At 39.9% G+C, this 25,478-nt stretch overlaps 1 protein-coding gene across 1 annotated transcript in view; it reads right to left on the bottom strand.

Moving 5' to 3' along the window:
- Positions 1–25,011, bottom strand: part of LOC139562357 (phospholipid phosphatase 4-like) — a 206,867-nt gene extending 181,856 nt beyond the window's left edge. Inside the window, exon 1 of the mRNA XM_071380030.1 lies at positions 24,476–25,011. Coding sequence (XP_071236131.1) covers positions 24,476–24,564 — 89 coding nt within the window. The 5' untranslated portion in view covers positions 24,565–25,011. The remainder of the gene's footprint in view (positions 1–24,475) is intronic.
- Positions 25,012–25,478: the final 467 nt, after the last annotated feature.

The raw sequence follows: 25,478 nt of genomic DNA, 5'->3' as shown, positions 1-25,478 counted from the left end.
AGATTCAGATAAAGTTCGTTCAGGGCCATCGATGTGTCTGCTTGGGGGGGAATATATACGGCTGTGATTATGATTGAAGAGAATTCCCTTGGTAGATAATGCGGTCGACATTTGATTGTGAGGAGTTCTAGATCAGGTGAACAGAATGACTTGAGTTCCTGTGTGTTGTTATGATGATCACACCACGTCTCGTTAATCATAAGGCATACCCCCCCGCCCCTCTTCTTACCAGAAAGATGTTTGTTTCTGTCGGCACGATGCATGAAGAAACCAGCTGGCTGCACCGACTCCGTTAGCGTCTCTTGAGTTAGCCATGTTTCCGTGAAGCAGAGCACGTTGCAATCCCTGATGTCTCTCTGGAATGCTACCCGTGCTCGGATTTCATCAACCTTATTGTCAAGAGACTGGACATTGGCGAGTAGTATGCTAGGGAGTGGAGCGCGATGTGCCCGTCTCCGAAGCCTGACCACGAGACCGCCTCGTTTGCCCCTTTTACGGCGTCGCACAGGGTCGCCGGCTGGGATCAGATCCATTGTATTGGGTGGAAGGCAAAACACTGGATCCGTTTCGGGAAAGTCATATTCCTGGTAGGAACGATGATGAGTTGACGTTAATCGTATATTCAGTAGTTCCTCCCGACTGTATGTAATGAAACCTAAGATTACCTGGGGTACCGATGTAAGAAATAACACATAAAAAAACAAAATACTGCACATTTTCCAAGGAACGCGAAGCGAGGCGGCCATCTCTTTTCGGCGCCGGAAGTAATGATCAACAGTTTGAGAGGGACTTGACTTGTAGACAGTCTAGTAGTATAATGCTGTGTATGAACACCTAAAGTTGTGCTGTTGAGTAGACAAGAACTGCCAACAATAGAGTGAATAGACTAAAATAGTATACTACAGCCGCTCTCCACCATGCCAAAGAACTGATTGCAAGGTTGTGCAAAGTTTGAGGAGCACTTGTCTTGAAGACAGTTTAGTGTATTGGTGATTTTGTTTTCTCAAGAGGGTATTGAGCATTTATAAATACCATTGGCTGTCCTGGCTTGTTTCAAAGTCAGATGATGTTGAGCTTGGGCTTATTCCAGGCTGAAACCTTGTAGACACCAATGGGTCTACAGCCTCTGTACTACTAAAGCTGGTATCACGGTCATCCTCATCAGCAGGATAAGCCTGTAGGACACACAGTAGTCAGTGACCAGCCAACATTTTACTACTTTGCCCCCATAAATACACACTCAAACTACATACCATATAGAAGTTGTAGACTACTTGTAAACACACCAACTATGACATGGAAAGATAGAGAAGATTTTAGTACGATTTTATAGGACATTTATCAAAATCTTTGTCCACGTGCAGTTGCAAACCGTTGTCTGACTTTTTTATGGTGGTTTTGGAGCAGTGGCTTCTTCCTTGCTGAGTGACCTTTCAGGTTATGTCGATATAGGACTCGTTTTACTGTGGATATAGATACTTTGTAACTGTTTCCTCCAGCATCTTCACAAGGACCTATAATGTTGTTCCGGGATTGATTTGCACTATTTGCACCAAAGTAAGTAAGAAAGTGTCTCCTTTCTGAGCGGTATAACGGCTGCGTGGTGTTTATACTTGCGCACTATTGTTTGTACAGATGAACGTGATACCTTCAGGTGTTAAGAAATTGCTCCCAAGGATAAATCAGACTTGTGGAGGTCTACAATTATTTTTCTGAGGTCTTGGCTGATTTCTTTTGATTTTCCCATGATGTCAAGCAAAGAGGAATTGATTTTGAAGTTAGGCCTTGAAATACATCCACAGGTACACCTCCAATTGGCTCAAATTAGGTAAATTAGCCTATCAGAAGCTTCTAAAGACATTACATCATTTTCTGGAATGTTCCAAGCTGTTTAAATGCACAGTCAACTTAGTGTATGTAAACTTCTGACCCAATGGAATTGTGATACAGTGAATTATAAGTGAAATAATCTGTCTGTAAACAATTGTTGGAAAAATTACTTGTGTCATGCACAAATTAGATGTCCTAACCGAATTGGCAAAACTATAGTTTGTTAACAAGAAATTTGTGGAGTGGTTGAAAAATAGTTTTAATGACTCCAACGTAAGTTCAGGGAGCTCCCTCTTTGATGTCAAGGGGAAAATCTATAGAATGACATCACTGTTCAACGCTTGATGACACGTCAACCCCATCAGTTGAGACTTCAGTTCCGTTTCGAAATCCTCTGGCTGAAAGGGCTGGCTACAAAGACAGGCATTTGAATACTCATCAAACCTCTACCTCCATCCTCTATGTCCTGAAATCACTATGAATTCTGGATATTGTGTTTTGTTTACAACCAGGCAATGTAGCTGGCCCGTTTCTACCGTTAAGATGCAGAAACGCTCGTATTTGAGTGTAGTGAGGAAGTTCTTCTTAAACAGTTCCATATAGCTTAGTAGACCCCCCGCCCCCCCGCAGATATGGGATAGACACTTCAGTTCAAACTTCCTTTTGATTTTGTTCAGTTATTTAATGCCACAATAGCAGTAAGGTAAAAAATAATAATAAAAAAATATGTATATATATATTTTTTTTGATACTTCAAGGGGTCTTACAATTCAAGGAGAAATGAGTAGCACTCTGCCACCATCGCGTCAAACAGATGCTCTGGGACTATGAGACGCCCAGGGAGCAGTTGTTATTGGGGTTTATCCTCTCTAGGCTAGGGGGCAGCATTTTCACGTCCGGATGAAAAGCGTGCCCAAAGTAAACTGCGTGCTAGGCCCAGAAGCTAGGATATGCATATTATTAGAAGATTTGGATAGAAAACACTCTGAATGTTCTACAACTGTTTGAATGATGTCTGTGAGTATAACAGAACTTATTTGGCAGGCAAAACCCAGAGGACAAACCAACCAGGATTTTATTTTTTTGAGGTCACTCTTTTCAATGACTTTTCAATGGGAATCTAGAATTCCAAGGCAGTTGCTTGCAGTTCCTATCGCTTCCATGTATGTCTACAGTCTTTAGAAATTGGTTGATGTTTTTCCTTTGAGAAATGAAGAAGCAGCCCTGTTCAGAACGAGGGTCAAGTGAAGTGTACTGTTGTGGTTGAGGCGCGTGACCTGAAAGCTCGCTCCAATTAGTTTTTATCCGCTATTGAACGCAGTTTATCCCGTCTTAAATGTTATCTATTATTTATGTAAAAAAATACCTGAAGTTGTATTAGGAAAGTTGTTTGAAATGTTTGTACAAAGATTACAGGTAACTTATTAGATATTTTGTAGTCATGTTGCGCGATTTGGAACCGGCGTTTCTCTGGATCAAACGCGCCAAATAAATTTACATTTTGGAAATATACCGACGGAATTAATCGAACAAAAGGACAATTTATGATGTTTATGGGACATATTGGAGTGCCAACAAATGAAGATCTTCAAAGGTAAGGCATGAATTATATCATTATTTCTGAGTTTTGTGTCGCGCCTGGCGTTTGTTTGAAGGGGTGCTATCCTCAGATAATAGTATGTTTGCTTTCGCCGTAAAGCCTTTTTGAAATCTGATACAGTGGCTGGATTAACAAGTTAAGCTTTAAACCTATGTATAACACCTGTATCCTTCATCAATGTTTATGATGAGTATTTCTGTAATTTGATTTGGCTCTCTGCAAGTTCACCGAATGTTATTTGAGACAATGCATTACTGAACATAACACGCCAATTTAAACTGAGGTTAAAGAGGGACTTTATTGAACAAAACAAACTTTTATTGTGTAACATGGAGTCCTGGTAGTACCACCAGATGAAGATCAAAGGTTAGTGATGAATTTAATTGCTATTTCTGACTTTTGTGAGCCCTCTCCTTGGCTGGAAAATGTCTGTATGTTTTCTTTGCTAGGCACTGTCCTAACTTAATCATATGGTGTGCTTTCGCCGTAAAGCCTTTTTGAAATCGGACACACAATTAACAAGAAGTGTCTTTACAATAGTGTATAATACTTGTATGTTTGAGGAATTTTAATTATGAGATTTCTGTTGTTTGAATTTGGCACCCTGCAATTTCACTGGCTGTTGTCGACTTTCTAGCTTCCCACAAATCCCAGAGAAGTTAACTGCCGTGCTCAGGGATTCGAACCAGTGACCAACGCTCTTAAAAGTTGCGAGCTTACACAGCAGGACTTAGAGGTACCAAGCGTCACGGCTTCATTGCTCCAGACCACCGCAAGGGGGAGTTAGAGCACTCATTATGCATTTGGGTCCCAAGGTTTTTATATGACCAATCATATTGTTAGGATTTATGTTTAAGCATAATAGCCTGTTAGCATATTGGTTGAAGAGGAATATTGTTTTGTTACACACATACACAAACTATACAGAGGGGTGTGGGTGTGTAGGTGCAAGGACTGACCAACACAGGCCATAAAAGCTGTGGACAGTCTGGAGAGGGGAGGGGTGCAGCTCTCTAGACCAACCAAGAGTTTAGAATACTGGACAATACCATATTAGGAACTGTTTTAGTGTAGAATCGACAGACCCAAGACGAAGCTAATCTACCCAGCAACCAGATGTGGACCAAGGGACGCGCCAAGGGGCTTGGACAAAGGGCCATTAAAAGGGGGCAAAGTCTAAACCAGGCCCAGCCTCTACTGTGATAGGCCAACTGGACACGTTGAGAATAAAATTGTCATAGTATAAAAACTACTATGTGAGTACATTCCACAGTTCCCTGTTCATCCTGCGCGGTGAAACAGCGAACCCGTATATACGAAAATTGCATTTGCCATTCATTGTTTGCGGTAATTAAAGATAATTAAAGAAAGTTAGCAGACCTTGCATTTTATTTATCCTGACACCGGATGTGTTACACGCAGCGTTCACAATATCGAGTGGTTCCAATTATGAATTTGATGCGAGCCACCCATTCCTGGTGACTTTCATCAGCAAAGATGGCTGACAAAACATTATGGTGGAACCAAATGTAAGTAGTTATAACGTCATAACGAGTCAAGCAAAACATTTACAATTGAGAGGAATATGTTAGTTAATGTAGAGACAAACGTTTGTGCATATTTTTTTGTCGTAAAGTTAACCTTTACGAAAATCGCTATTTAGCAAGTTATCTGACTAACTAACATTAGCCAGCTAGCTAGCTAGTGTAATAAATGCTGTTTTTATTTGACCTTAACACATAGCTATAATACTGTTATAATGCCTTCCTTATTAAAGCAGACTTTGTTGCAAATATCTTGCTACACCCCACAGTTAAACACGTTCTGCCCGTAACAGATACTAACCTCACTCCCACACGCAGGGGAGGATGGCTGACTCAGACCTTTTATGACCACTGATAAGGCAGGCATGCCACTATACGAGCACGCACACGCACATGCACACACACACACACACACACACCCTTGTTTCAGGCTGGGTTTCCAAGAACAAAGAACAGTACCAAGAACCAATGGGACATTGACACCAGCGTGGAGGGGAGGGGCCTCCACTTACAACGACCAGTCAGGAGCACGAACTACCAGAATCTACCTACGTCATTCACTGTATAAAATGTACTGCACAATATGTTTCGGGACTCGCTTCTGCTAGTTCCTTCTGAGCTAAATGAACGAGGCCGTGCACGCTTTGCTCAGATATCTTTACCTCTGAATAAACTGTCTTACTATATACCGATCCACCCTGTCCAGCGTCTTGACTTGGTCTCATTTCTCTAGTAACGATTCATCAACACTAGTGTTATGACATGAGAATGAATTTGTAATTTGTGTGGTTTAATGTTTTAGGGACTCCTGAGAAAACCAGCAAACCAGGCTGTCGTCTTGTGAAACAGTGGATGTAAAGAATCTACTTAGCTAAAGCATTTACTGCAAAATGAATGTACAATTGTGTAAGCTTGCCCTGCAATGCAGCTGAAGTAACATAGCTAGCTAACTATTTACTTTCTTATTGTGTAGTGGAGGATAAAAATAACTGTATGCCTATGGATGTGTAGCCGATCTGTGTATGGACCCTAAAACGTTAGGTTCTGAACTAATATTTATACCAATCTATGATCCTCAGCTATTATAGTTGTTGTATCATCTTCAAGTCTGAATGGCATTAATGAAGCCTATGGATAGAGTAGAATATAATAACTTTATTGTGCCAAGGATGCAGGTGTCACGCCCTGACCTTAGTTATCTTTGTTTTCTTTATTATTTTGGTTAGGTCAGGGTGTGACATGCGGGATGTATGTGTTTTGTCTTGTCTAGGGGTTTTGTATGTTTATGGGTTGTTAACTTGTCTAGGTGTTTGTATGTCTATGGTTGCCTAGATTGGTTCTCAATTAGAGGCAGCTGTTTATTGTTGTCTCTGATTGGGAACCATATTTAGGCAGCCATATTCCGTTGGGTATTTCGTGGGTTATTGTCTGTGTGTAAGTTGCCTGTGTCTGCACTTATTGATTATATAGCGTTACGTTCGTTTGTTATTTTGATAGTGTGTTTAGTGTTCTTCGTTTCGGTAAATAAATAAGAAGAATGTATTTATATCACGCTGCGCCTTGGTCCTCCTCTCTTCCACCATACGACGAACGTGACAGCAGGTCCTATATACATGTACTGTAGTTATTACCACACATGAGATCTCCACATTGTAGCATGTACATTGAATATATTCACTGATCATGTACTCTTCCTTGGCAAAGAAAGGTGCGGTTCAGGTATGAATCTCTGAGACATTATTTTTCATTCATATCCAATTCCAGGTGTATCAAACTCTTTGAATGATGCTGTGTCTGCATGTATTACAATTATACACTTCAACAGTGTTTACCACTCCTGCTCCTGGGACATCAATGATTACACATTGTAACTATGCAATAGACTAGAAACATAATTTAAGTAAAGGCTGATTTGAAATTCATATATACAGAAACAAAACTATGCATATCTAACTCCCTTCATCTGAGGACACATGATAGTATTTCAATGACATACTTCATTTCAACCACTGGAACGCTTTATTGAAAGAAGTTCATTATCCATGTGATATAAATACATGCATTTTAATTCTTATGGGCAGGTGGGACGGTAGCGTCCAGTGAAATTGCAGAGCGAGAAATTCAAAAATACTAAATTCAAATATTTAACATTCTTGAAAATAAATGTGTTATACATCAAAATAAAGCTTAACTTCTTGTTAATCCAACCGCTGTGTCAGATTTCAAAAAGGCTTTACGGCGAAAGCACACCATGTGATTATCTGAGGACAGCGCCCCGCATACAAACACATGAAAATCATTTTTCAACCAGGCAGGTGCGACACAAAAGTCAGAAATAGCGATATAATTACTGCCTTACCTTTGAAGATCTTCTTCTGTTGGTACTCCAAAATGTCCCAGAAATATCACAAATGGTCCGTTTGTTCCATAATGTCCTTCTTTATGTCGCAAAAATGTCCATTTATTTGGTACGTTTGATTCAGAAATACACCGGTTTCAACTCGCCCAACATGCCTACAAAGTATCTTATAAGTTACCTGTAAACTTGGTCCAAACATTTCAAACAACGTTCCTAATCCAACCTCAGGTACCCTAAAATGTAAATAATCGATCAAATTTAAGACGGAATAAACTGTTTCTAATATCTAATAAAAACAACGTGGAGCGCGCTCCTGTTCACGCGCACCAAAACAGTAGAGTCCACCTGGAGTGACACTTACAATGAATAGGACTACTTCTTCATTTCTCAAAAGAAAAACATCGAACAATTTCTAAAGACTGCTGACATCTAGTGGAAGCCATAGGAACTGCAACCAGGTTCCTAATAATAAGGGTATCTCATAGAAACCATTTGGAAAATCCTATGACCTTAATTTTTCCCCCCCTGGATGGTTTGTCCTCAGGGTTTCACCTGCTAAGTCAGTTCTGTTATTCTCACATACATTATTTTAACAGTTTCAGAAACTTTATAGTGTTTTCTATCCAAATCTACCAAATATATGCATATCCTAGCTTCTGGGCCTGAGTAACAGGCAGTTTACTTTGGGCACTCTTTTCATCCAGATGTCAAAATACTGCCCCCTACCCAAGAGAGGTTTAATTATGATAATTGTAATATTATATTATAAATACAAGTTCAATCTGTACTTCAATGCACATATGGTGTGCATTATAAAACGAGGAAGAAAGACGAGGTGGGGAGAGAGGTGTAGAAGACAGAAAGGGAAAGAGGTAAGAACAGAGGCAGACGGTATATGATTAATTAATTATAGTGCTACCCTAATGTTATCTCAGTTCATCACAACAGATGGATAGAGAGAGCATGATTAAGCCTTGTTTTTCTTATTCTAACACGGTCAGTCATCATAATCATCAGGAGGTGAAATGCAAAACTGACCTTGGATCATTAACTCTGGGACTACTACATCTCTATCTGTATTTCAATGGAAAGCATCTCTTTAACTTCTTCAGGCTGCAAGCCCGACATCGGGATCAATATGACAACAGCCTGTCCAAGTGCAGAGCGCGAAATTCAAAATCTATTTTTGTAAAATATTTAACTTTCACACATTAACAAGTCCAATACAGCATTTGAAAGATAAACATCTTGTCAATCCAGCCAACATGTCCGATTTTTTAAATGTTTTACAGAGAAAACACCACATATATTTATGTTAGCTCACCACCAAATAAAAAAGAGGACAGACATTTTTCACAGCACAAGTAGGATGAAGTAGCATGCACAAGCCAACCTAACTAACCTAAAACCAACCTAAATAACCTAGAAAAAACTACCTCAGATGACAGTCCTATAACATGTTACACAATAAATCTATGTTTTGTTAAAAAAAAATGCATATTTTAGCTATAAATCAGTTTTACATTACTGCTACCATCATAGCTACAGTAAGAAATCGCACGGGAGTAGCCAGAGAAAATACAGACACCAACTTCAACTACCTTATTACACATCAGAAAACATTTCAGAGAAATATATGGTGGATAGCTAATGAAAGACAAAGATCTTGTGAATACAGACAATATTTCAGATTCTTTAAATGTTTTACAGCGAAAACACCACATATATTCATGTTAGCTCACCACCAAATACAAAAAGAGAGACAGATATTTTTCACAGCACCGGTAGCATGCAGCTAGCATGCAGCTAGCATGCAAAGCCAACCTAACTAACCTAGAACTAACCTAAATAACCTAGAAAAAACTCCCTCAGATGACAGTCCTATAACATGTTACACAATAAATCTGTTTTGTTCAAAAAAAATGCATATTTTAGCTATAGATCAGTTTTACATTACTGCTACCATCATAGCTACAGTAAGAAATCGCACGGCAGTAGCCAGAGAAAACAGACACCAACGTCTACTTCTAATTTCACATCAGAAAAGATTTCAGAAAAATATATGGTGGATAGCTAATGAAAGAGAAAGATCTTGTGAATACAGACAATATTTCCGATTTCTGAAGTGTTTTACAGCGAAAACACAATATATCGTTATATTAGCTTACTACAATAGCTAACACACAGCAGCATTGATTCTAGTCACACGCTAGCGATAGCACAGTTCGACAGATATATGAAAAAGCATCCCAAATTGGGTCCTTATCTTTGTTGATTTTCCATCAGAATGTTCTCCAAAGGGTCCTTTGTTCAGAACCGTGTTCATTTGGACCTAGAACGAACGATGTCCCTGTTGAATTAGCATGACACACTGGCCATGCCATGCTAACCTCTCCGTCTTGACAAAATTCTTGCGTCGCATCACGTCTAAAGTCCAGAATAAATTTCAATAATATAATTAAAGTATATTGAAAAAACATACTTTAGGATGATTTTGTGACATGTATCAAAGAAAATCGAAGCTGGAGGTCATATTCACCTATAACGAGTGTTTTCCAGGAGCGCGGTCCAGTTCCTACTTCGCGCCCAGAAAAAATTATAAAGTGCGCACTTATCACTCAAAGAGGTTCCTTTCAGTCCCTGACAGAGATAATCAAGTCCTTTTTTCTCTCACTTCCGCATGACAACCAGGGGAAGATGTGTGACGTGTTTGTACAGTCCCAAGTGCCAAGGCCTTTTATAGAGAGTATCTTGAAGAGAGACATAGCTTCTTGGAAAATTCACTTTTTCCAGAAAATGGGCTGTAAAAAGAGTTATGTTTCACTTAGAGAAATAATTAAACCTGTTTTAGAAACTAGAAGGTGTTTTATATCCAAAGGTAATAAATAATATGCATATTGTACGAGCAAGAATTGAGTACGAGGCCGTTTGAAATGGGCACCTTTTTTCTGGCTACTCAATAATTTCCCTTGCAGCCATAACAGGTTAATAATACTTCCTGTTAACCCGGCCAAGTGACCTCTCACCTATGATCATGCTGTGCCAACTGTGTCAGCCAGTTCAGATGCGGGAGGGTTTCACCAACACAGCTGATATAACCTAGAGGATTTAGGGAGAAAGGGAAGAGGTATGCAGTGAAGGAGAGAGACTGTTATTGTATGTGTGTGGTCTCACCTGGTGTCCACACTAAGTGGCTACAGAGTACTTTCTGCTGAAAAACAGACACATGAGGACAAACAATACAAGGTAATGTCAATAGAAGATACTGTATGTGACGCAGACACCTTTCGGAGTGTACCTGAAACATTTAAATATAAATATAAATATGTGTCTCACCACTTGGTTATTGCAAGGCTAACCCCAAGGGAAATCATGACTTAGCAGCAACAGTCCAGTAAAAATGGTTAAATGTTTATGTGGTGTAAATCTGAAAATTAGTAGCTGACATCTTAAGGTTTTTTAAATTAATGCATGTGAGACAGGTTCTCTGAAAGTAAAGAAAATAGGTTATTTTTTGTAGATATGAAAACAATAACTGAGATATGACCGTTCAATCAAAAGCAGCAGATGTCATTTTCAGGACACATCAATACAGCACAGAAAGCTTAACACCAGACTGCTTTTGTGGTTGTTCATTAGGTGATGGGAAATATGCAATATGTATACAAAATAATATACTTAACGTCCTTGAAAATTCATCTATACCGGCAAATAAGTAAGAATAAAAAAGTTTAAATAACTTATTAGATTTGATGGAGACATTATACTGTACATCTTCGAACCATATCAATTTATGATTTGTATCAATGTGGACAAGAGACAGGTGAGCAGGAACAGAGTATTTTTTGCCGAGCAATGCAACGAAGCAGGATCATTCTAGCAATGACACCTGCACCATCCCTAACTCTTCGCCATTGTACACAATGGCCCATTGCTCTGAGACTTCCGTTGACCATTCTAAAGCCCGTATGGGGCATCCTTGCCTTAATGGCGCTGACATTCTGGTCTAACTCTTCATCTGACATGTCAGAATACCATTCCCTGACAGACATATTGTGATCTTTCATCATTCTGTAAAAAAAGCTAACCGTTACACTGTCATGAAATATGATTATATATCAACTATGAAACAAATAGCACATCCCTATGAGTTGCCATGAAAGAAAGCTAGATTAATTCAACTGAAAATGGCGAGAATAGGCGTTTGTAGCTAAATGCTTTTGGTTAGCTTGAGAATAATAATTGCATGATTTGTCATTCTAAAATATGTATCTATGTAATATAGTAGAATGTTATGAACCGGCACTGAATCGTAGGAGCTAACTACTAGCTATTTAAAAGTTGGACGGAAGAACGCCCAGTGCTGCTTACCTGAGATGCCATCATCACACAGTCCTTCTTCATAGGTGTCCGCTATGACTTCCTTTGTGTCAGAAAAATGTTGCCTACAGAACAATTATATAAAAAGTTTATCTCTCGACAAAAAGACACAAATGTACCCCCATAGCATATAACAATTTGCCTGTGAATAACCACACCTTCATACAAACTTGCTACTGTATGTAGGATTCTTGACGCAAAACCGAAGATGCTGCCATATCCTGCCAGCACACCCACAAGCGAGCCACTCAGGTGCAGAATGATGACCCGTGGAAGAGGGAAAGGAACACGTTGGGAATAACAACAATTTGTTGTAAGTTGGGGAGGGGGGCTAATAGCTGAACAATAGACTATTCAACCTTTACTAAAGAATAGTCTAAGCTAGGTGTGAAAACCCCCCCTCCTATCACTGACCAGATTTGCCCCAACAACCAAGGGGTAGCTTGCTACACAATGTAATAAAGTCATGACTTTTCAAATAAGTTACCTTACACGTTATGTTGGCTGACAAATTGATAGCTATGCTGTCCTTACAAACCACATAGCATATCATTACAGCAGTATGTACTGGTATGTTAACTAGCTACCTAACATTAGTAGTAGTTATACATCAAACTTGCCAGTATATTAACTATAGGCTATCTAACTACCCAACGGTTATTGACTTGATTATTCATTCTTAGCTTAGCTAAATGGTATAGTTGTGCATTCTCAATGGACATTCGGGTGCTTTCGTAAATTCACTCTGGCTATCTACACCGATTTCAAAGCACTCTCGTCTGAGTGTACCAGAGCGCAGAATAATGATTTTACGAGTGCTCAACACCCGTTGAATATGGCCGGTGTCAGTAAACATTGTCAAAAAAGCGTAATTAAATTGTTTCCAGCAGCACAGTTACAGTCACCAACGCTCTGCTCAACACAAAAACTGCCTTACCAGCTCTGCTAGGGTGAGTAACATGATCAGAGTGGTCTCATTTGTGTCTGGAAGTAGCTAGCAAGCTAGCCAACTTTAGCTTGGGTGATTGACTGCCGTTGTAAGGCCAGAACGCTCAAATCAACCCTACTCCTCAGCCCGAACGTCCAGTGTTTACTCCGAGAGCGAAACGGTCTGAATTTACAAACTGACAATCTGACAACGCTCTGAATTCATCACGTTGTACAGCGCCATACTTTCTGTTCCATCCTAACAGAAACCCAGAGGGTGTTTCAATTTTCATGGATCAGAAACACCATAATGTTATTCAAATTAATTAAGCAAGTACCAGTCAACAGTTTGGATACACCTACTCATTCCAGGATTTTTCTTTATTTTTACTATTTTCTACATTGTAGAATAATAGTGAAGACATCACAACTATGAAATAACACCGGTCTCCCGCATGGCCCACATTCTGTAGTACAGAATTAGACACTTTCCCATGTTTACTGCAGTATGTATTGTAGACTGCAAAGTAGCCTAATAAACAAATAAACACATTTCGTTAATAAAATAATGATAAAAATACTCTTTAAAAATGCAGATGTTGATTTAGTTATGGACCCATAACGAATTGTTATGGGAATAAACATTGAAATATTGAAACAAAGTTGTCTAATGATGGCAAACAATTTAGAATCCTCCAATACAGTCAAATTGTACAGCGCCAATTTTTGGAGAATTGTCTTCTGGTCTGATGAAACAGAAATAGAAATGTTTGGCCATAATAACCATCATTATGTTTGGAGGAAAAATGGGGATGCTTGCAAGCCAAAGAACACCCTCCCAACCGTGAAGCACGGGAGTGGCAGCATCATGTTGTTGAAGTGCTTTGCTGCAGAGGGCCTGGTGCACTTCACAAAATAGATGGCATCATGAGGCAGGAAATTATGTGTATATATTGAAGCAACATCTCAGACATCAGTCAGGAAGGTAAAGCTTGGTCGCAAATGGGTCTTCCAAATGGACAATGACCCCAAGCATTCTTCCAAAGTTGTGGCAAAGTGGCTTAAGGACAACAAAGTCAATGTATTGGAGTGGCCATCACAAAGCCCTGACCTCAATCCAATAGAAAATTTGTGGGCAGAACTGAAAAAGCATGTGCGAGCGAAGAAGGCCTACAAACCTGAGTCAGTTACACCATCTCTGTCAGGAGGAATGGGCCAAAATTCCAACGTATTGTTGGAAGCTTGTGGAAGGCTTCCTGAAACATTTGACCCAAGTTAAACAATTTAAAGGCAATGCTACCAGATATAAAATCAAATCAAATTTGTCAAATACACATGGTTAGCAGATGTTAAGGCGAGTGTAGTGAAATTCTTGTGGACCTATTGGGGCGGTAAGCAAATTGGAGTGAGTCTAGGGTGTCAGGTAGGGTGGAGGTGATATGGTCCTTGACTAGTCTCTCAAAGCACTTCATGATGACGGAAGTGAATGCTACGGGGCGATAGTCGTTTAGCTCAGTTACCTTAGCTTTCTTGGGAACAGGAACAACGGTGGCCCTCTTGAAGCATGTGGGAACAGCAGTCTGGGATAGGGATTGATTGAATATGTCCGTAAAAACACCAGCCATCTGGTCTGCGCATGCTCTGAGGACGCGGCTAGGGATGTCGTCTGGGCTGGCAGCCTTGTGAGTGTTAACACGTTTAAATGTTTTACTCACGTTGGCTGCGGTGAAGGAGAGTCCGCATGTTTTGGTAGTGGGCCATGTCAGTGGACTGTATTGTCCTCAAAGCAAGCAAAGAAGTTGTTTAGTTTGTCTGGGACCAAGACATCGGGGTCCGAGACGGGGCTGGTTTTCTTTTTGTAGTCCGTGATTGACTGTAGACCCTGCCACATCCCTCTCGTGTCTGAGCCATTTTTTTTGCAACTCTACTTTGTCTCTATACTGACGCTTAGCTTGTTTGATTGCCTTGCGGAGGGAATAGCTACACTGTTTGTATTCGGTCATGTTTTCGGTCACCTTGCCCTGATTAAAAGCAGTGGTTCGTGCTTTCAGTTTTGCACGAATGCTGCCATCAATCCACTGTTTCTGGTTGGGGAATGTTTTAATCGTCACTGTTGGTACAACATCACCGATGCACTTGCTAATAAACTCGCTCACCGAATCAGCGAATACATCAATGTTGTTTTTCGACGCTATCCGGAACATATCCTAGTCCACGTGATCGAAGCAATCTTGAAGCGTGGAATCAGATTGGTCGGACCAGCGTTGAACAGACCTGAGCACGGGCGTTTCCTGTTTTAGTGTCTGTCTGTAGAGGCTGGGAGCAAGAAAATGGACTCGTGTTCCCAAATGTTCCCAACATCAGTGTATGTCTAATATTATTTGATTAGTACAAACATATCTTCTTATTACAGATACATGGCTTGTGGTGCCTATATTAATTAACTAAGGTACACATTTCTGCTTACGTTCTGTTTTTACACGTCTAGTGATTAACTCCATGTCGATCCAGCCTTGTACACTCCCATGGATTCTGCTTACGTTTTGTTGTTACATGTCTAATGGATAACTCTGTGTTGATTCTGCTCACTAATTCTGGGAGAACAGTATAGGTACTGGAATATCCACATAGTACTGGAAATTCTACATCACTTGTTCAAATCCCAGAGTCAGCAAGGTGGAAAAATCAGCCATTCTGCCCTTCAGCAAGGCAGTTAACCCCCAACAACAACTGCTCCCTGGGTTCCGTGGATGCCTTTACTTAATACCCATCCCGGATCCGGGATCCTCCTCATCAAAAAAGCTGACTAGCATAGCCTAGCCTAACGGGACAGGGATATCATATAATATAAATTTCATGAAATCACAAGTCCAATACAGCAAATGAAAGATAAACATATTGTGAATCCAGCCATCATTTCCGATTTTTAAAATGTTTTACAGCGAAAACACAATATGTATTTCTATTAGCTAACCACAATAGCCAAACACACAACCGCATATTTTCACCATGTTTCCACCGCATAGGTAGCTTTCACAAAACGGACAAAATAGAGATAAAATTAGTCACTAACCAAGAAACAACTTCATCAGATGACAGTCGTATAACATGTTATACAATACATTTATGTTTTGTTAGAAAATGTGCATATTTGAGGTATAAATCATAGTTTTACATTGCAGCCACAATCACAAATAGCACCAAAGCAGCCAGAATAATTACAGAGAGCAACGTGAAATACATAAATACTCATAAAACATTTATGAAAAATACATGTACAGCAAATGAAAGATAAACATCTTGTGAATCCAGCCAATATTTCAGATTTTTTAAGTGTTTTACAGCGAAAACACAATATATATTTCTATTAGCTCACTACAGTAGCCAAACACACAATGCAATTTACTCCCCGCAAAAAATAGCTTCCACAAAACCGACAAAATAGAGATAAAATTCATCAGATGACAGTCTTATAACATCATGTTATACAATACAATTATGTTTTGTTCGAAAATGTGCATATTTAGAGCTACAAATCCTGATTATACATTGTGAATACGTAGCATCGATTCACCAGAATCTCCAGAGATATTTTGGACACTCACCTAATCTGACCAAAGAACTCATCATAAACTTTACATAAAAATATGTGTTGTATGGCAAATGAAAGATACACTGGTTCTTAATGCAACCGCTGTGTTTGATATTTAAAAATAACTTTACCATAACATACAGTTTGCGTTATTGCGAGACAGCGCTCACCAAAACGGCGGAGAATAGGACTCAACATTTTACACAGAAATACGAAATAACATCATAAATGTTTTCTTACTTTTGATGTTCTTCCATCAGGATGTTGTAAAAGGAGTCCTTGGTCCAGAATAAATCGTTGTTTGGTTTTAGAATGTCCATTTCTTCTGTCGAATTCGCGCCACAATGCTAGCCAAGGTTGTTAACATTCCCATCCTCTCTTGACGGAAGAACGGAAAACTCCAAAAGTCCCAATAAACGTTGAATAAACTGATAAAACTCGGTTGAAAAAACCTACTTTATGATGTTATTATCATATGTATCAAATAAAATCAGAGCCGGAGATATTCGCCGTGTAAACCGAACGCTTTTCAGAACACAATGTCGAGCTCCGCCGCGCGCCTGAGAAGACAAAGAAAATTCCGGACCTGTCACTCCAAAAGCTCTTGTTCGGCCTCAGATCAAGCTAGACACCCCATTCCACCTTCCACTGCCTGTTGACATCTAATGGAAGGCATATGAAGTGCATGCATATCGATAAATAAAAGCCAGTTGAATAGGCAGGCCCTGAAACAGAGCCTCGTTTTCAGATTTTTCACTTCCTGTATGGAAGTTTGCTGCAAAATGAGTTCTGTTTTACTCACAGATATAATTCAAACAGTTTTAGAAACTTGAGTGTTTTCTATCCAATAGTAATAATAATATGCATATTGTATGATCTAGAACAGAGTACGAGGCCGTTTCATTTGGGCACGATTTTTTCCAAAGTGAAAACAGCGCCCCCCCCTATTGACAAGAAGTTTTAAGGCAGCCTCCTGCACCTCTCTGATTCAGAGGGGTTGGGTTAAATGCTGAAGACACATTTTGGTTTAATGCATTCAGTTGTGCAACTGATTAGGTGCTCCCTTTTACCCTCTCTATTGCAGTGGAAGAGATGGACCAGGAAAGGCTCTTGCTTTTGTGGCGACTTTTCTATAGCCTGAAGTTAAAGAAGAACATAAAAGTCTTACACGCATGAGTATTCTGTAAATGCAACCTTTTTTATACACTAGTAGAGGTCCTTGGGAAACACACATAAATACATAGGACTGTGGACAAACCATGCGACACACCAAGCTTGAGCAGTAGCCGGGTCTTGCCAGTTGAATGTTGAAAGATTTGTTGTGTGTTTTGAAAACTGATTGATGAAAGGAATGTATACTTCATTGTATACTTCATGCTCACATCAGAGTCAAATGTGAAAGGGCAGCCCAGTTGACCTAAGTGGCTGAACAACGTCAGCTCAGGCAAACCAGGTTGCGTAGTGCATGAAGGAGACCGTGATACAGAGGACCAGACAGAATGGGGCCAAGACAGTCGAGATAGTCCAAGAGTATCCGCATTTGCTGGATACTCCAGGCATGCTGGGTATTTTTTTTAACGTAAACATTAGACTTGATTTTGATTCTGTTTTCTGTGATTAACTACCCTGACTGATGCGACCTACGTGACTCGCAGCACAGGTAGAGCTGTGACCACGCTGTTTGTTAATGCAATATTCGCTAATTTGTGCGACAGGGTTTGATTTGTTATCTCAAATGATTTATTTTTTCCTTTGGGTTGAGACACAGAGAGCCAACCAGCAAAAGCACAGCCCCCTTCATTATCGACGCATTGTGCCGACAACATCAAAGAGCCATTCCAGACTGAAGTCAGGAGGACTAGTGATTAACTGCAAAGGAAAAGTAATTGTTTGCCTGTCTAAAACAACACAATTTGAAGTCATATTGGGCAGAGTCTCACAAGCATTAGAAACAGCATTTGATGTGGATACGGTTGGAACATCTGAGCTAGTGTGACGTCATCAATGTTTGTGGATATGTATGTACCGTAAATGTTAAGTTGTCTATTGTTTTTGTCGATGTATGTTTTTGTTTGTTAAAATAAAAAGTAACAATCAAGTTATTCACTAAACAATATTTTCTTCAGATACACAATGTGACATCGCTTCAAGACTTCTGCCAGTAGTCCTCCCAACACCAGTCTACAAGATAGGCAAGAAGACATTTCGACCTAGCTTCAATGAAACCAAAAAGTCCTTCATTGACTTTTAGCTGTAAGTTTAAATAGTGGATAGGCATTGGGAGATTGATGGGGAAATTAGATGATGGCATTTTGTAAACCTTGAATGAAAGGCACATCATTCGAAAATCTGTTACGCATAACTGCACACTCCAAGACATTAGGTAGGTTTCCATCCAATTTGAGACAGATTTCATGCGAATATTGTAAAATCTGCATAAAACAATATGCACATTTTCCCACCAGAGATGTTTCCAGCAAACTGAGTTTTTGCGGATAAAAGGCTGTGCGTGATGAACATAAAAATAACGTTGTGCACATAAAAATTACTTTTGCTATTAAATTCTCATGTACCTAATACAAAACAACAAAAAGATGAATGGGTTTTGTAATAAATACCATTTAAAATAACACAAGCATATTGCTATTACGTTGTTATAACTAACTTCTTTCAAAACAGGGTTTCTCACAAACTCATAAGCAGATACTGAGACCCACACACACCCAGAGACAGATGGCTGGCACAGACCTTTCATAAACACTGATAAGAAAAGGGTGCTTGGGTCTGCATTTCACGAGATACTGAGACACACACATACCCAAGGACAGAGGGCTGACGTAAACCTTTCATAAACACTGATTAAAACAGGAACATCTACGCACACACAAAATCTCCTGCTTAGCTGAACATTTGGTAACAAAGAACTTTTGCTGCAAGACTCAGAAGGATGACGCCCAGCTCATCAGGACCAATCTGAGAAGACAACAACCTGTCCAGAACCAACCAGAGGACCAGAACTTCCAGACTCAACCTACTTTCTGTGCTGTATAAAATGTCTATGCACTCTGTTATCTGGGCTTTTTCTGCTGGTTCCTTATGAGCTGAATGAACGAGTCCGTATACGCTTGTACCAGATATCTTTACTCTTAAATTAAACTGTCGCTTGTCATACAATTTACCACCTTGTCTGAATCGATCCTTGACCCGGCTCACCCTTCTCCATATCCCATTATCAACAGTTTCCATCACATTTTCAACTCTACTGATGGTTTTGCCACGAACTGTTGCACTATATAGCAAATGGGCCCACTCTGGTCTTGTCACATGAGCTCTAGCCAACATCTCTCACATACAGTGGGTGTAGGCTATCTACATTATGAGATTATGATGGATAAGAGCAATATTATTTGTATCTGTCAAACCCAGACAAGCATTGATCATCATGTCACCAGAATAAGACCCTCATGATTTATTGGAAAGGAGTATCAAGCTCATCACCTTGCACATTCACCATCCTGTGAAGTTTATCATCATTTCAATCTCATGTAGCAAAATTTGAAATTGTGTCTTTACATGAGATAAAAGTAGAGACAGAGCTACAAAATGGTATATCATAAACTGCAGTTGAGGGGCAATGGGAAAGTAATTCTGCTTTGAAAGTTGATAAACACCTACTGGAGAGCTCTTCTTTGTCTACACCCATTCAGCATCGTTCACACCCTCTTAAACCTTACCCCCACCTCACACGTGAGGCCCTGTGCTAAACAGAGTGAGAAGTGTAGTAAAGAACCAAAGATTTCAAGACTAAAAGTGGTAAAATTAGTTTTTTTGTCAAAAATGAATAACAATAAAAAATATACTGAAATGTCACATTTACATAAGTATTCAGACCCTTTACTCAGTTCTTTGTTGATGCATCTTTGGCAGAGATTACAGCCTCAAGTCCTCTTGGGTATGATGCTACACGTACCTCTGAAAAATACACAAATAATGTGAGATCAATAAAAGTAGTGGCAATCATGTTGGAGGTAAATTAAATAATCAAAAGATGTGTTGTTCATGCTTTACATACCAAGTGTTGTCATCGATTCCTTGTAGATATGCCACACCGCTGTTTTTGTCACATGACATGGCAGCAGCTTTCCACCAAAGTGTTTGTGTCCTAGGTGGCGTCCTGGTAATACTATTGCATTATCTTTTGCATAGTTGTTAATAAAGTTCACTACTCGCTGCAAATCCTCATGCTTCATGTGTAACCTGTGCATGCTTGGGGCAGCTTTCTTTTGATGGGAGGCATTCAACCGTTCTCTTTGTATGACTGGTGGAGGAGAGTCAGGCGTGTTCTACTGATGCTGAAAGACAAATTCCAAATACAAATATTTTAGCATTATAATACAATAGATGGCCGTAATCACCGCCATACACACCTGGCTAACTTGATGGGTCATGTAATCATCTTTCGAAGTGGAGTCTTTTGTTTAGACATTTAGCTAGTTAGCTAGCTAAACAGTGAACCGTAATCCCAACCCTTAGAGTATTAGCAATACAAACCGATTTTCATAGTTAGCTAAAGCCACCCAACCAGGTTCAATGTTAGTTATCTAGCTAACACTAGGCTATAACTAGCAATGCAAATGCATTTCTCAGATATTATAAATTTTACTACACAGATCGTACACGTACCGTTAGCTAATGAGCCAGCCAGCTAATTTTAGCTAGCTAGCTAACATTCCACTTTAACTTGGAGTCTTTTGTTTAGACATGTAGCTACAGTAGCTAGCTAGCTAAACAATGAACCGTAATCCCAATCCATAGAGTACTAGCAATACAAACCGATTGTTAGAGTCTTACCTGTATACATGGATGATCGCTTCACAGCAGACTGCAACACTTTCATTAAATAAGACGTCCTGTGTCGTTTCCGTTTTGTTTGTACAGCTTAATTGGCCCGTTGTACCAAGTCACTCTGGTTCACACTGACTGTGTGCAATGCTTTAATTAAGAATCATCAGATCTTTCTCCCTCTCTGTCACGGATGCCATGGTTGCATTTAGTTTGAAGATGTAATCCAGAGAAACACTTTTTAAGTTCTCCATGATATCTTAAAAAAAAGCTACAGTAGGAAGGATTACATACACATACCGAGCAGCTCATGTTATAGACAGAAGCTGCTACTTGGCAAACCAATCTGAACTCATCTGAAATGCAGGCAATATAAATTTATTATTTGAAATTCGATATTGTATTTTGATTGTGTAGGAGGGTGTGGGATGGTAGAGAAGCAAAAACATGCAAGCAAAATTTAAAATAGGATGACATTGAAAATAGGATGACAAAAAAAAAGGACCCAGCTGCTGGGTCAATCCCTCAACCCAATGTGGGGTGTTTATGTCACAACCCAACACACTGGGTTGTTTAAACCCAGTAATACCATATAATTTACCCAGCAGTTGGGTCAAGCACTCAACCCAAAGCGCTGGATTGAAAGCATAACCCAAACCCGCTGGGTTGAATTAACCCAATGCTGTGTTTGCCCGATATTATTTTTAACCCAGCATTTTTTAGAGTAACAATAATTCATTTTGGAAAAAGTATATGAATTGTCATATTAGACGTAATTCTACCTTTTAAGATGCAAATATAGAAATTGAGTAATTGTTTTCAGTTTCCTAATTTTATTTTCTTTTCTTTTCTGATTGTTTCAGTGCATGCATACAAAAAGCTTTGGACGAAGGACTTCCACAGGGTCGCCATCTCCAAAGTTCACTCAAAATGGCAATAGTTCTGAACTTGGTTTTGATTTAGTTTTGTTGTTTTAATTATAACAATTTTGTTAATTATCTTTCAAACGTCCATTGGTTAATTAATCAATTGCTCTGTTATCACTAGGCTCATGTAAATAATTATGTAGTTGTCCCTTTAAACATCCTAAGGTCATAATCCCCATTGTAATCCACCCATAATCCCCATAATCCCCAATCCCCACAGACTCGGTCTCAACCTTTAAGTCTTTACTGAAGACTTATCTCTTCAGTAGGTCATATGATTGAGTGTAGTCTGGCCCAGGAGTGTGAAGGTGAACGGAAAGGCTCTGGAGCAACGAACCGCCCTTGCTGTCTCTGCCTGGCCGGTTCCCCTCTCTCCACTGGGATTCTCTACCTCTAACCCTATTACAGGGGCTGAGTCACTGGCTTACTGGTGCTCTTTCATGCCGTCCCTAGGAGGGGTGCGTCACTTGAGTGGGTTGAGTTACTGACGTGATCTTCCTGTCTGGGTTGGCGCCCCCCCTTGGTTTGTGCTGTGGTGGAGATCTTTGTGGGCTATACTCGGCCTTGTCTCAGGATTGTAAGTTGGTGGTTGAAGATATCCCTCTAGTGGTGCGGGGGCTGTGCTTTGGCAAAGTGGGTGGGATTATATCCTTCCTGTTTGGCCCTGTCCGGGGGTATCATCGGATGGGGCCACAGTGTCTCCTGACCCCTCCTGTCTCAGCCTCCAGTATTTATGCTGCAGTAGTTTGTGTCGGGGGGCTAGGGTCAGTTGGTTATATCTGGAGTACTTCTCCTATCTTATCCAGTGTCCTGTGTGAATTTAAGTATGCTCTCTCTAATTCTCTCTTTCTCTCTTTCTTTCTCTCTCTCGGAGGACCTGAGCCCAAGGACCATACGTCAGGACTACCGGGCATGATGACTCCTTGCTGTCCCCAGTCCACCTGGCCTTGCTGCTGTTCCAGTTTCAACTGTTCTGCCTGCAGTTATGGAACCCCTACCTGTCCCAGACCTGCTGTTTTCAACTCTTAATGATCGGCTATGAAAAGCCAACTGACATTTATTCCTGATTATTATTTGACCATGCTTGTCATTTATGAACATTTTGAACATCTTGGCCATGTTCTGTTATAATCTCCACCCGGCACAGCCAGAAGAGGACAGGCCACCCCTCATAGCCTGGTTCCTCTGTAGGTTTCTTCCTAGGTTTTGGCCTTTCTTGGGAGTTTTTCCTAGCCACCGTGCTTCTACACCTGCATTGCTTGCTGTTTGGGGTTTTAGGCTGGGTTTCTGTACAGCACTTCGAGATATTAGCTGATGTACGAAGGGCTATATAAAATAAACTTGATTGATTGATTGATAGTGTTCACATTTCTCTCATGTAAATGTTGTAGCTACATACATATATTAAATAAACAATTTATTTGGGAAATATCCTGTCTTTGCTATTTTCTTCATTACACACACAAACTTTCTCAAGAGTGAGGCAACCATTGCATCTGTGTTTTGGAATGGATGCCGCCAATGCCTTTGTACTCTATGTTATGATTGAATGTTTGAAAAGGCTCTATGGTGTTTCTTTGTTTGAAAAGGCCAACATCCTATTTTATTATTTTAGGAAGAAGTCAAACAAGTAATGCTCACTTGGATCTTAGCGTCTAGACTAGAGTCCTCTAGACAATGTATTTTGTTTCTTCACGAATAAGTTGATAGTGAAAGGCTGTCTTTGTTGTTGACTTGCATAGCTAATGTTTGGTCTATTCCTTTCACATTTGTGTCCACACTCTCCGCATTTGAATGGTAATATACAGTACATTAGACTGATATGTTCACTGTTGTTCTCCTAAACAAAGATTCTATGTTTAAATTCTTAGTGTTACAACTAATTCCTGTAATTTTGGGTAACCACTGTGCTTCCAGTAATGCACTGTAAATTATAGGTGTTACAGTAATATGCTTTAAATGTGTGTTACATTAAATGTCCTGTAAATCCACAGTAATTTACAGGCTACTGTGCTGCGAGCAATAGACTACAAATTCATAAAACACAGTAAATGTGTTTTTTATATTTACAGTACCATCCTGTAAATGTTGTTTACAGTATATGTACTGTACATTTACAGTAACTTACTTGCTACTTTGCTGACAGTAAAACTACAGGAAATGTTTTACAGTGTAGTGGTCCTGCCTAACTGACAGAGTCATACATTCATAACATGATGGATCATTCAAGTGGAACTGAAAGATAGCTATTGTATCCTCAGCTATTTTAACTTAGGAAGGAGGGCGGTGATGGCATACGGCGTGTAGCGACTACTCAATAGGCACATTTCTTGAGGAGGGATACATACTGTAGTTGTTTACCAAAATGAGAGTTGACGTGACATATAATGTCTCTTACAGAGGATAACTGATAGCATACCTGAAGTGTCTGTAATAATATGGCTCTATAACAAATGTCATCACTGGTGTACTTACACAAAAACTCCAAAAAGCAGAACTCGTATGCCAGTCTCCATCACCAGCGCTCTTATGTTTCTCCTCCGGTCTGGGAGCGACATATTCATGAATCTTGAGACAATCCGCGTGGTTGAATTGACAAGCAGGGGCAGGCAGTCAATTCTCTGTGCTCACTTCATAAAATAATCCACCTTTCGACTAAGGCTTATTCATTGTCAGGCACTACAGGAAGCAGTTCGCGTATCCACACGTCGTGCACATCTGTCGCGACTTGGTCAGCTGAAACGGAATCTTCCCTCCCCGCCGCCTCCTTTCTTCGCCACTGTAGCTCCACCGTCGGAGGTTTTGGGGAGAATTCTCCTTATTGCACCTCAATTGATGAATGCTGCTCCTTTACTGCATGATTGTCTCATTCGTCCGTTCCATCAATTAGCCAATTAGGTGAGAAACAGGAGAGAACGGTGGACACGCTGCTATGAGAGACTCTCCTGAAAATCTGGAGAATGGGAGAGGAGGAGAGAGAGGAAAAAAGGAGGGAGAAAGTGAGACATATGATGCTGAGCGGCACAAAGTGATTGTGGGGAGTTGTCTCCTTTTCATTGTCTCCTTTTCATTGCCCCCTCTACCATAAGAAGTGCCTGACTCTATACACTTGTCTACCAGATACAGCCAAGGAGCTAACAGACAAAAATAATATGTAAATTCTTGGTAGGCTATGTACACTGTAAAGGGGTTGCCGTGAATTTGACAGTAGCTTACAGGCAGCTCATTGGCAATTAAGTTAGGCATACTCTATTTCATATTGCAGTCCACCTTCTGTAATCTGAATACACCATAAAATCAAGTACTGTGTAATGAAACACCGTACAATATCATAAAATTTACTATATTATGTGTAAACAAGTAATTGCTACTGTAACCATGATGAATGGATGAATAAATTAATTTCAATAAGGGGAGGGGATTTTACTGTAATTACAAAGGATTGGTGTAAGCAGGTTGGCTGCTAGGTAATGCACAG

This window comes from Salvelinus alpinus, chromosome 32 (assembly GCF_045679555.1).
Source record: "Salvelinus alpinus chromosome 32, SLU_Salpinus.1, whole genome shotgun sequence".
Classification (NCBI taxonomy): Eukaryota; Metazoa; Chordata; class Actinopteri; order Salmoniformes; family Salmonidae; genus Salvelinus; species Salvelinus alpinus.
The sequence above is the reverse complement of the archived record's forward strand: the minus strand, read 5'-3'. Positions and strand labels throughout refer to the sequence as shown.